The sequence below is a fragment of the Erinaceus europaeus genome, chromosome 4 (genome assembly GCF_950295315.1).
Source record: "Erinaceus europaeus chromosome 4, mEriEur2.1, whole genome shotgun sequence".
Taxonomy (NCBI): domain Eukaryota; kingdom Metazoa; phylum Chordata; class Mammalia; order Eulipotyphla; family Erinaceidae; genus Erinaceus; species Erinaceus europaeus.
This window is the reverse complement of record NC_080165.1, coordinates 72,329,757-72,342,924: the sequence shown is the minus strand read 5'-3', so window position 1 is coordinate 72,342,924 and position 13,168 is coordinate 72,329,757. Positions and strand designations below refer to the sequence as shown.

Genomic DNA, 13,168 nt, shown 5'->3' with positions numbered 1-13,168 from the left:
CAGTCCCTACCATTGTTGATCCACATTGAGAGAAAGGTACTATAGGGGCCCACAAAGGGGTCCATTATGTTGTTCCTGATGGAGATGACCAGTAACAGTAGCAAGAGGGATTTGTTAGGGGTCTAGATCCATCATATCTGTGTGGGAATCCCAGGCCCCAAGTGATGGGGTGGCCTGGTAGTGACTAAAGAGTCATCATTAGAGTATTGTGGTCTCTTGACCTTCTTCATCTTTTGTAATCCTTATTTTGTCTGACAGGTTAGCTTTGGAGTGATTGAGGGACATGTAATAGGAAGTAGATAAGGAGAGTATCTAGGTCTAAATAGAAACTGTCTCATTAGGTACTTTATGGTATCTTTTTTAGATCTTTCTACATGCTTGCATAATTTGTTGACTCACTGCAAACTATTGTGCACTTTTGCTTTAAAGTATATATGTTCTCCTAACTTATGCATACATGTGCATATGCCCTATCTCATGGGCTTTGCTCTATATCTAGGTTTTGAGGCTTTATTAAGAAGTGTACCACCCAGAATGAAAATAAGGAGTCCTATGAGCTAGGAAAGGTCTCACTAGAGTAATGAAGCTGGATGGTTGACATTCCATGCCTGATGTCTCTGTATATAGTCCAAAGTGTAACATTCCAAGGTGATACTGGTTGCATTACTTGAGTTGGGATCAGCAGATGCAGCATCAGTTGGTATGAATGAGAGAAACATGCAGGAAAGTGAGTACCACCCTTGAGGTTCCAGGCCTGGGAGAAATATGGGTTTTATATAGAAAACCCCCTTCAAAAAAAAAAAAAAGCCTTTGCTTGTGGGAGGTAGATCCCTGCCTTTGGATGATACCCTTGTTGAGCCAGGAATATTGATAAATTAGCTCCACAGAGGTCTACCAGGTGTGGCTGGTGTGGTGGATGGTCTTGGGGTGGGAGGAGTGCAGGAAGAAATGTCAAAGCCAAAATCCCCAGCCACATCCCTGTTTCCTTGTCGTTTTCAGCCTCTTTTTGCTAGCCCATGGATGAATATAGGGCTCTTCTTTGGTTCCACCTTGACCTCCTTTTGTACTCCTTCTCCACCGCTGACCCAAAAATCCTACCTTCACTGGAGATTCCCAGGTTGAAAGCAGCTTCTTTGCAGAGCTCACACCAGATTTTGTCTCCAGTCTGCCATTTTAGCTCCACCTCCCCACCTCCAGTCTTTTTCTCTTTCTCTAGTGGAGTTGCGCTCTGGAGAGATGAGGCTGTGAGACATGTTGGTGAGGTCACCTGTCCAGGGAAGTCAGGATGGAATAATAGTAGCATCTGGATCTTGGTGGCTGATAGGAAGTATGATATAAATAAGGACAAAATATTTAATAAATAGGAACCAAAAAATAAAGATAGAGCAGATAAGAATAGGGGTCTTGGGGTGGAAAGAAGTTAGAAAGTCTATTTTAGGTATGTTCCTAGGGGCCTATGACTTTCTTAATTTTTGCACAAGCTTGATAGATAACCTACAATATCTAAATATTGTCTAGGGAGAAAGTGTCAGAGTTGAGAATAGAGCTAGAAGGCTGGATTAAGGCAAATTAGCTTTCACACTTGAACAACATACATAAATACAATCATCTGTTTACCTCATCGATATGACCTATGGCTTATATATATATTCACATTTAACACAAAAGTTTGTCAGTATGAGTTAGCAGTTCATGGACAGAATTGGGAACATCTCAGCTGCATACATTCATTGCACGGCCAGTCTTCCTCAAGAGCAAGGTAGAATATCCCAGCCTCCCTTTGGAGATTATTATTATTATTATTTTATTATTTATAAAAAGGAAACACTGACAAAACCATAGGATAAGAGGGGTACAACTCCACACAATTCTCACCACCAGAACTCTGTATCCCATCCCATCCCCTGATAGCTTCCCTGTTCTTTATCCCTCTGGGATAAAAACTATATTCTCCTCAGAATAACATGATACATATATTCACTTACTCTAGGAAAAACTATGCTTTCATATTTCCAGCCATATAGTATGTCTAAGCTGTAGATCCACAGTTCCATGTGCATGTTCTAAACCAGACATCTTCTCCTCCCCAAGTAAGATTTCTCCTCCTGAGTTGCCTGATTGTTTCTCTAACTAGTTAGAAACATGACCCATAATCATAGATGGAAACCTGACTTTTTGGGGTTCAGAAGGTGAAAGGTCTGACTTCTGTAATTGCTTCCCTGCTGAGCATGGGCATTGACAGGTCAATCCATAGTCCCAGCCTGTCTCTCTCTTTCCCTAGTGAGGCGGTGTTCTAAGGAATCCAGGCTCCATGACACATTGGTGGGATTGTTTGTCCAGGGAAGTCTGGTTGGCATCAAGGTAGCATCTGGAACCTGGTGGCTGAAAAGAAAGTTAGCAAATAAAGCCAAGTAAGTTGTTGACTAATCATGAACCTAAAGGCTGGAATAGTGCAGGGATGCAGAGATCACATAGGTTTCTAAGCTGAATATGAGCCCCAGATCACATCAAATCGATGGGGTTTACAGTCAATATTTATACACCTTTTCCATATTTGGGAGCTATTCTCTTCCCTGATCTAGCCTTCTGGTCCTTTTCCCAGCCATGACATCATCTCCCCAGACAATAACTTGGATCCACCTGCATATCAGATTTCAGGCTTAGGGGAAAAAAAAATAGTATAGTCATGGTCCCTTTGGAATATAACTAAAATAGGCCTAGTAGCTATCTACAAAATGGAGATTTTTTTAATGTTATTCCTTGGCTTACATGAAGATAGTTACACCATGGAAAGCTTATCTACCAGAATTCTTGCAGGGAGCATTTTCTAGGTGAAATGTGCTTGTTTTGATCCAAAAAGCCTATTTTACTAATTTGCCTGAGGTCTAGAGCTGGTGAAATGTCTATTTTAAACACCAGCTCCATTTTTTCTTTCTCCATTGCAATATTCCTAATTGCAGTTGTGTGTTTTAGTGAGTGACATTGCAAAATTTTCTATGGTTCCTTTCACACAACATCAGTAGAGCTTTTTCTGAATGTTCTTTTCAGTTCATTTTCATTCTTATTACATGAGCCCATGCTTGAAACTCAGTTTGGAAACTTCTATAAACATCCATAATATTCTCAAGTTTAGTTATTTATCAAGTTAAATCTGACAAATAGAGTCTTTACCCACAATGAAAGGTTATGGTTGTTGTTGTTTTTTTAAGTAAATATAGAGGCATTTGAACTAATAATATGCTTTCTCCTAAGTGTAGTCCAGTAGTTGTTACAGAATAACTTTAAAGGACTATGAATCTTGTGCTATCCAAAGATTAATGTACAGAAGAAAATATCCAAACTTTGTCAAGCCTTTCATAAGATTTGCCAGAACAAATTGACTCACTGAAGTAAAAATGGTGCCCAGATATTTTAAAGCTCTGAACTCCTGCTTCTTAACTGACCATCAAAAAAATCTAAATTTTTATGCATACCATGAATCTCTCAGTGTTCTGATAAATTTTACAAACCATTCCACAGCATAAGCATTTACAGTCATGTCACTAGAGGTTCATGGGATTTATATTTAGACACCCTCTGCCTCGTGACTCTTACCAACCTTACTAATTTTATTCAAGCCATATAGATAGATCTATGTCAGTCCTGTGCTGGGAGCCCAGACATGGTCATGTTAGTAGAGCTTCAGTAAAATCCAGCAGTGCAACATGTTACTGCCAATGAGCCCAGTATATTAGTAATGTTAATTTATTTTTAAAAGATTTTTAAATATTTATTTATTTATTCCCTTTTGTTGCCCTTTTTGTTTTATTATTGTAGGTATTGATGTCATTGTTGTTAGATAGGACAGAGAGAAATAGAGAGAGGGGGAGAGAAAGACAGACACCTGCAGACCTGAGATGTGAAGCGACTCCCCTTGCAGGTGGGGAGCCAGTGGCTCGAACCTGGATCCTTACACTGGTCCTTGCGCTTTGCGCCACCTGTACATAACCCACTTTGCTACTGCCCAACTCCCAGTACTGTTAACTTTAAGGTCTCATATTTTCCTTTTTAGTACTTTGCCCAACCTTGGTATTTGTCTCTCGCAGTGCTATGAAGAGTCATATTACAGCAGGATGTATTCATTGTTCAAAAATGGTAACACTTTACCAAATTAGGAAATGTTCTCTGAATATTCCTTATGTTTATTTACATATAACAGTCTATATTTTCCTCAGAGTAACATGATACATATATTCACTTCCTCTAGGAAGAACTATATTTCCAGCCATATATTATGTCCAAGCTATAGATCCACAGTTCCATGTGCATGTTCTAAACCAGACATCTTCTCCCCAAATAAGATTGTTCCTCTTGAATTGCCTGATTGTTTTCCTGACTGGTTAGAAACATGACCCATAATCGTAGATGGAAACTTGACTTTTTGGCCACACCTCCCAAATTTTCACCTCACTCTTAATAAATACACAACTCAGGGAGCTCCCATAAATTTACAGGTTACTTCTAGCTTACCTCTTGATTCCAGACTCATTTCTACTAATAAGTTTATAACCTTACTGGGATCACTGTTACTCTTACCCTTATTTCCTAACTATTCAGAAGCATCTTAACACACACTACTCCCATGCAGTGCTGACTGTTCAAAGCTAGGTTCTTAGGTACGGTGAAGTTTGCACTCTACTGGGCAAGTGATCTCACAGTTTGAAGTTGCTCTTTTAATTTATTTAATAATGATCAACAAGACTGTAGGGTAAGAGGGGTACAATTCCCACCACTAGAGTTCAGCATCCCATCTCCTCCATTGGAACCTTTCCTATTCTTCATCCTTCTGGGAGTATGGACTCAGGATCATAATGGGGTACAGAAGGTGGAAGGTCTGGATTCTGTAACTGCTTCCCTGCTGGACATGGGCATTTACAGTTTGACCCATACTCTCATCCTGTTTCTATCTTTCCTTATTTTTTTAATTAGATATACTGCTTAGGAACTCAGCTTCTTTTACGAACTGTAAAGTGCTGTATTTCTAGAAATAAAAATGTCTGTAGATTGACTGGTAGAAAATGCTGCCCCTGGATTTTACATTCTATTCTTGCAGTATCAATAGATAGTGCTGAGGTGTAATATCTCCAGTAGTATTTTAGGAAATTGGTAGGGGAGATAATTTTCTTGATTTTTCTCCTCTCCTGAGAGAGAGAGAGAGAGAGAAATGAGAGAGAGAGAAATGAGAGAGAGAGAAGTATACAGGAAATGGGAGCTACCAACAGCACAAGTCCACCATATGTAGAGCTTCCCCCACTTTAGTGAAATTACCATGTGATGCTACGGCTCATACTCAGGAACTGGGTCATGGTAAGGCTGATAATTTTATTTCTTTCACTTCATTCTCTTGATTTTCTGTTCTTATGATTGTTAGAAAGTAATGAAAAAACAAGAATCCATGATCAGCATTAAACTCTGAAAAGTAGCAACCACTTAGAACACTTATTGGTAGACAAAATTTCCACCAAACACTGGACATTTTCTGCTTCTTTGAAAGGGTAATAGCTTTACAGACTTTCTTGGCCTTCCTTGGGATCTCTCCTTGAGAAGAAGCTTAAGGGAAATTCCATTCTTTTTCTGTGTAGACACTTCAATACAGTATGCAACACACACATATAACCTTTCTCCATCAGTGAAATAACAAACGAATCTCACTTGTACTATAGATCATGTTATGTTTTTATATTCAAAAATATCAAGTCTCTTGAAAGGGGTTATGATTTAATCAATTCAAATTAGTCTGGTGCTTTATTCGTTAGAAACAAAATATTAATCTGTCATGATAAGGCAAGGTTCTTATCAGATTTCTCTCTTTCTCTCTTTTTTTGCTGTTTTACAGTTTTCTCCTTGTATTTGGTTGCTTGATTTTGTCAGTGTTTTCCACCATCCCTGAGCACACAAAATTGGCTTCAAGTTGCCTCTTGATCCTGGTAAGTGAAACATGTGAGCAAAAAAATGTTCATAACATTTATATAATGTGAAAGTTGTCTATAATATTTGTGCTATATAGTTTATCCCACAAAATTTTCTATCTGTTTCAAACATTTGTTCACCATTCTAATATTTAGTCAGTTCTCAGAAACATATAAAAACATGCATTATTACTATTATAGAGCAATGTCTTATATTACATCAAAAGCACAAAACTTGGAAGAAGTCTCAATTATGTTTGTCAGTGTTAATACATAAATAAAAATAAGTATTCATGAGATTTTACACTATATTTCTAAAAGTTTCATGATAGCATTTTCCAATAGTTGCAATTTAGTAGCAGCTAAGTACAACTGGCTTAGAAATATGAGAACATAGCAGCACTTCACAAGAAAACAGAAAGCTCCTTCATGATCTTTTCAACTAACAGACTATATTATGGATTTTGCTGCTAATGCAGTTACCTGGTGAGCAATTCTTCAGTTTGCTATGTTTCCATTATGCTGTCAATCTTCAACACACAGAATTGCTCAATTCATTGTAAAATGAAAAACGACCCCAAGATATTTTAGTCTGAATTATTCTGGGCTTTTAAAGCTCTTATACTTCCTATTACAGCTAAACTATAGCACTGTATAGTCAAATCACACTTGATTGAAAGTTTGATTCATTTACATCCATTCTGACCTACTCAATTCAAAAAATACCAGATTCGGCAATCTCAGAGATGTTTGAAGGAACAGTAAACTGCTACAAGTCACATCTACTTTAAAACTGGTGAATTTAAGAGGAAGAAAGAAGTAAGAATATGGAAGAAGACTGACAGAGACCGATAATTTACTGAGCTGTCACTTAATATAAGAAAAGTATTCTTAAAAGTATAACTGACAAATGTCAGCTCATATAATCTGAAGGGAGGGCAGCTGTTCTTGCTACATATGCTTTCATACAGTTTGTGCTTGAAGTTATCAAAACTTCTTCAAGACTTTTAGTCTACAGTCAGAAAAATCATTTTTGAGCCTGGAACAAATCTATCCCAATTTGTTTCCATACTAACTGTGCTCAGTGGTATGTTGCTGATGTTAGGGTTGCTGTTTCAAAACCAAAACTAGAGAATGGACAGACCAAAAAGCACACAAGGGGTTTGTTCATTTAAAGGCTTTCCATTTGGGAAGCAAGTGAGCTTTTAGCCTCATGAACCTCTTCATCAATAACAAATTATCTGAGATCAAGGTCTATGGCACAACTGGCTTTTAGGGTCATTTACAGAACCACAACTAGACTTAAATTAAAATGTGAATCTTATTTTTAGACTTGGAAATGTTAAAAACTGAATTTTCTGCATGATGTATAATACATATGATGAGTAAATCGGGCACTAGGAATCCTATAAAAATATTTCCACATCTAGGTTAAAAAAAAATCCAAAATGCTATGTTTACATCTGTCAAATCACTAAAATACTGGGCTTTCGAAAAAGTTATGGCCCACTTCTGCATAGAAGAACATATAAAAGATACATCGTGAATTTTCTGATATTCAATATAAATTTAGTTGTTGCTCATGAGTTTCTAAATAGTACAAAGAAGTTCATATTTATGCTCTCTGATATCAGCCTCTTACTCTTCCTGTGTTCCTACTTATAACTCTGAGATTACTGGTCTACTTCTCTAACTACTGAGCTAATTACACCACCACTCAGATGTCTCTGTAGAATCTATGAATAATGCTGACTTTGAACATTTTATTTAAATGCGGTTCTACATAGTGTTTTAATATAATGCAATGTCATAGATATAGCATTAGTTTTGGTGTGCATATATGCATGTGTGGTGTACATGTATACATATGTATCTTGAAAAAGGATTATATATATATATTGCCTCTAGGGTTATCAGTAGGGCTTGGTGCCATCACTACGAATCCACTACTCCTGGCAGCCTTTTTTTTTTTTTTTTGGATGGCCTCGAACTGAGATCTTGCGCGGGTCCTTGCGCTTGGTATTGTGTGTGCTTGACGTGGTGAGCCACCACCCAGCCCCCCAATCACAATATTTTATCACCATACATTATTGCCATACTTATATTCTTATAGTGAGAGCATTTAAGGTCTCTTGTCTTAGCGATGATGAAAACTTTTTTTTTTAATTCGTTTCCTGGGGGGATTAAGATTTTAAAGTCGACAGTAAATACAGTAGCTTGTACATGCATAACATTTCTTAGTTTTCCACACAACAGTCTCCCCCTCCCAGGTCCTCTGCAATGATGAGAACTTTTAAGAATTATTTTCTCAGCAGCTTTTAAATATTCAATACAGAGTTGCTAGCAGGTGTCAACTAGCTATTTATAGAGTCAGGCAACAAATACAAATGTCTGTATCTGGAGATACAAACCCCTGTTCCACAAGCTTGGTTTAACTTCAGCTGTTTCCATTTGCATAGAAATTGGTTACACACAGCAAAAGCTAACAAATAGGAGCCTGACTTCTCAAAATATGAGGTATGTCTTTGAGTGAATAGTTACAAGGATATACTGGGATGGTATCAAGGAGTCTTTTAATTCTGAGATCGAATAGTAGAAATCACATTTGGATATATTATTCCTTCAGTTTGCAGGAATGTTGTGTTTCAGTTTCCCATTTGTCTTAATCCTCTATTTATTGATGATCTGAGTAAGAGACTTTAAAAAGTCAACAAAGGACTTTGGTTCTATACTAAGCTGCACTCTATTGCTATATCTTATTATGAACAGATCTTGGATGTACTATGTCTTAGGATTGATTTCAGACTCAGAATAAGGCAATTTAATATAATTTAAAAAGAAAGGTTTAATTTATTGCCACCGCCTCAGCTGACTTCCTTAGTAGTCTACTCTGTCCTTTTACTTGTGCTCCATATGTGTGTACCTAGTCTTTAAACACTTGACTGTATTCATATTTCTATTTCAAGGTGTGGTAGAATGTGCTAGTAGTGGGAGTTGGGCTGTAGCGCAGCAGGTTAAGTGCAGGTGGCGCAAAGCACAAGGACCGGCATAAGGATCCCGGTTCGAACCCCGGCTCCCCACCTGCAGGGGAGTCGCTTTACAGGCGGTGAAGCAGGTCTGTAGGTGTCTATCTTTCTCTCCTCCTCTCTGTCTTCCCCTCCCCTCTATTTCTCTCTGTCCTATCCAACAATGACAACAACAATAATAACTACAATAATAAAACAATAAGGGCAACAAAAAGGAATAAATAAATAAAATAAATATAAAGAATGTGCTAGTAAAACCATCTGATCTTGTAAGCTTTTGGGGGGGAGACTTGATTGCCATTTCAATTTCCTGACTTGTCATTGGTTTGTTCAGATTATCAATTTCCTTATGATTCAATCTTGGGAAACTGTAATTTTAAGAATTTGTCATTTCTGGGTTCTTCAACTTAATCATATAAAGTTATTTACAGTAGACTCTCAGATCTTGTGTATTTCTGTCAATATCTATTATCATTTTTCCCTTCCTTTATTTCTGATCCATTTTTACTATCACCCCCTCCCTAAGTGAGCCAAGCTGAGGGTTTTTTTTAATTTTTAATTTTTTTATATTTTTAAATTATAGAAATACATGTCTACAGGGGTTTTAATCCACACCATTCCCACCACCAGGGTTCTGAATCTTTACTCTCCCCACTGCCATCCACCATAATTCCCCTAAAGTTGTAGACATGGGCCAACCATCTTCTCTACAACTATCTGTCCACATTTATACAGAGTTACCCCTTCTTTTCCTGATTCAATCCTCTTTCCCTCTAAACCACTCATGACATCATAACTATCTCCATATATTCCTCTCCTTTTCTTTCTCTCTCTCTGGGTGCTGATGGAGCTGGAGTGCAGAGTTTCCTTATCTTCATCCTATCACTTCTCCACCCCACTGGAAGTATGGATCAAGATTGTTTTTGGGGAGCAGAAGGTAGGAGTTCTGGTTTCTGTAGCTTCTTCTCCACTGAGCATGGGCATTGACAGGCCAATCCATACCCCCTGTTTCTGTCTTTCCCTAGTGGACCAGAGCACTGGAGACACGAGGGTCCAGGACACATTGGTGAGATCATCTGCCCAGAGAAGTTGGGGTGGAGTCATGGTAACATCTGCAGCCTAGTATCTGGAAGGTGTCATGACCTGAGGTTGGATGAGAATGTTGTCTGAGAGAAAGGTGTCAGAGTGGAGCACCAGATTTGAAGAGTTAGAAGTTGACTTCTCAGGCTGGTATCTCAGGTTAAGATCCACAGTAGGATTTCAGTAATAGCATAATGTGGGGTGGCAGCACCAGTAGTGATTTAGTTAAAGTTGACAGAGTTGGTATGGCAGTAAGGAATCATAGAAAAGGAATTTCAAGAAATATGGGCATATCCTAGAGGTACCAGGACTAGGAGAGATGCAGGTCTTAAAGGGGATGCAAGGGGTTTCTTATAGTCTTAGAAAAGTGAAAATATCAATAATTAATTATAATAACCAGGTTAGTTGGGAGGCTAAGTATCTGTTTTATTATACTTAACTTCACTATGATCTGAACGCTTCTAGTGGTATCTGAACCTCCTTGTATTTTAAATACTTACAAGGTCAAAAGGTCTTGACCTATTTGGCCTAAAGCTGTGATTGATTTAGATGTTTGCAGAGCTTTATTTTCCGATGCATTTTTAGAGATCCATAAACAATCCCCTTTGCAGAGTATGATCATTTTGCAAATCTAAGATGAATATTAGCAAGAGCTAGTATTTGTGCTTAGGGCTATAGTCTAGGCAGTTGGAGAACTTGAGATATTAAATCTATCCACCCCTCGCACATGTTGTATTGCTATTGATAGTACTAAACAGTGATAAGACAAGAGCTTCACATCTTCTCTGCCACCAAAAGTATGTGCCCTCCCCCCTAAGTAACCACAATAGTTGTCCCATTTTAAATATGGATTGTGTTGTGTCTGGTTGTTTATTTCATGTATATATGTTCAGTTCTCTAAATTCTACATATGAGTGAGACCATCCTATAGTTTTCTTTTACCTCTTTGTTTATTTCACTAAGCATAATCTTCTCAAGTTTCATCCATTATATCCCAAAGGATGTAATATCTTCTTTTTCATTGCTGAGTAATATTCATTGAGCATATGTCCCATAACTTTTTTAACTAATCATCTGTGGAGGGACATTTTGGTTGCTTCCAAATTTTTGCTATTGTAGGTAATGCAACTATGAACATGGGGGTGCATATATCCCTTTGAATTAGTGATATTTTCTCTTTTGGATAAATGCCTAGGAGTGGGATTGCTTGGTTGTAAGGTATTTCCATCTGTATTTGCTTAAGTATTCTCCATAATGGTTGTACCATTTTGCTTTCCCACCAGCAGTGTATTAAAGTTTCTTTCTCTCCACATCCTATCCAACATTATCTTCTCGTGTTTTGTTGATGAAGACCATTCTTACAGGTGTGAGATGGTATCTCAGTGTGATCTCAATCTGTATTTCTCTGGTGGTGAGTGAATTAGAGCATTTCTGCATATGTCTGTGGGCCATGCATATCTCTTCTTTGGAAAACTGTCTATGCATGTCCTCTGCCCACTTTTAAAAAAAATATTTATTTAATAATAACATTTTAGTATTTATTTAATAATAGTTATTCCTTTTTTTTGCCCTTGTTTTTTATTGTCGTAGTTATTATTGTTGTTGCTATTAATGACTTCATTGTTAGGACAGAGAGAAATGGAGAGAGGAGGGGAAGACAGAAGAGGAGAAAAATAGACACTTGCAGACCTGCTTCTAAGCCTGTGAAGTGACTCCCCTACAGGGGGGGATCCGGGTGATTGAACTGGGATCCTTGCACTACTCCTTGCGCTTTGTGCCATGTGCACGTAACCCACTGTGCTACCGCCCGACTCCCTCTCTGCCCACTTTTTTATTGGGTTGTTCTTTTTCTTTTTGTTGAGCCGAATGGGTTCTATATAGATGTTTTATATCAAGTGCCTGTCTGAAGTATGATGTGGGAATATGTTTTCCCATTTGCTGGGTTTCTTGTTTATCTTTATGGAGTTTTCTTTTGATGTATGTAAGCTTTTTAATTTGATATAGTCCCACTTTTCCAATCTTGCTTTTGTTTCCTTTGCCCATGGGGTGAAGTCTCTAAATATGTCTTTAGTGTTAATGTCATGAAATGTTTCACTGATATATTCTTCTATGTATTTTGTACTTCCAGGTCTGATATCCAGATCTTTGATCCATTTTGAGTTAACTTTGATGTATGGTATTAATTGGTGATCTAGTTTCATTTTTCTACATGTGGCTGTCCAATTCTGCCAATACCATTTGTAGAGACTTTCTTTTCCCCAATGGGCATATTTGGCTCCTTTGTCATATATGTGGTGTCTGTACATATATGGATTGAGTTCTGGGCTCTCTATCCTATTACATTGGTCCATTTGACCATTTTTGCTCCAGTACCACACTGTTTTGATTACTGCTGCTTTGTAGTATAGCCGAAAGTCGGGTATTGTGATGTCTCCATTTTTCCTCTTTTTCCTTAGGAGTGTTTCTGCTATTTGTGGTTTTTCAGAGTTCCACACAAATTTTTGAATAATCTGTTCAATTTCCTTGAAATATATCATTGGGATTTTAATAGGTATTGCATTGAATCTATAGATTGCTTTTGGTAAAATTGTCATTTTAATTATATTTATTCTCCCAATCCATGAACAGGGGACCATTCTTCCATTTCTTTTTTTTTAATTTATTTTTTTTAAGAAAGGATAAATTAACAAAACCATAGGGTAGGAGGGGTACAAATCCACACAATTCCCACCACCCAATCTCCATATCCCATCCCCTCCCCTGATAGCTTTCCCATTCTCTATCCCTCTGGGAGCATGGACCCAGGGTCATTGTGGGTTGCAGAAGGTGGAAGGTCTGGCTTCTGTAATTGCTTCCCCGTTGAACATGGACGTTGACTGGTCGGTCCATACTCCCAGTCTGCCTTTCTCCCTAGTACAGTGGGTCTCTGGGGAAGCGGAGCTCCAGGGCACATTGGTGGGGTCTTCAGTCCAGGGAAGCCTGGCCAGCATCCTGATGGCATCTGGAACCTGGTGGCTGAAAAGAGAGTTAATGTACAAAGCCAAACAAATTGTTGAGCAATCATGGACCCAAAGGTTGGAATAATGGAGAGGAAGTGTTGGGGGGGTACTCACT

At 38.1% G+C, this 13,168-nt stretch overlaps 1 protein-coding gene across 2 annotated transcripts in view; it reads left to right on the top strand.

Annotated features, from left to right (window-relative positions):
* Positions 1 to 13,168, top strand: part of KCNQ5 (potassium voltage-gated channel subfamily Q member 5) — a 615,123-nt gene that overhangs the window by 376,639 nt on the left and 225,316 nt on the right. For both annotated transcript variants that reach the window (XM_016191137.2, XM_007529720.3), the window contains exon 2: positions 5,876 to 5,966. In XM_016191137.2, the coding sequence (XP_016046623.2) occupies positions 5,876 to 5,966 (91 nt within the window). The remainder of the gene's footprint in view (positions 1 to 5,875; positions 5,967 to 13,168) is intronic.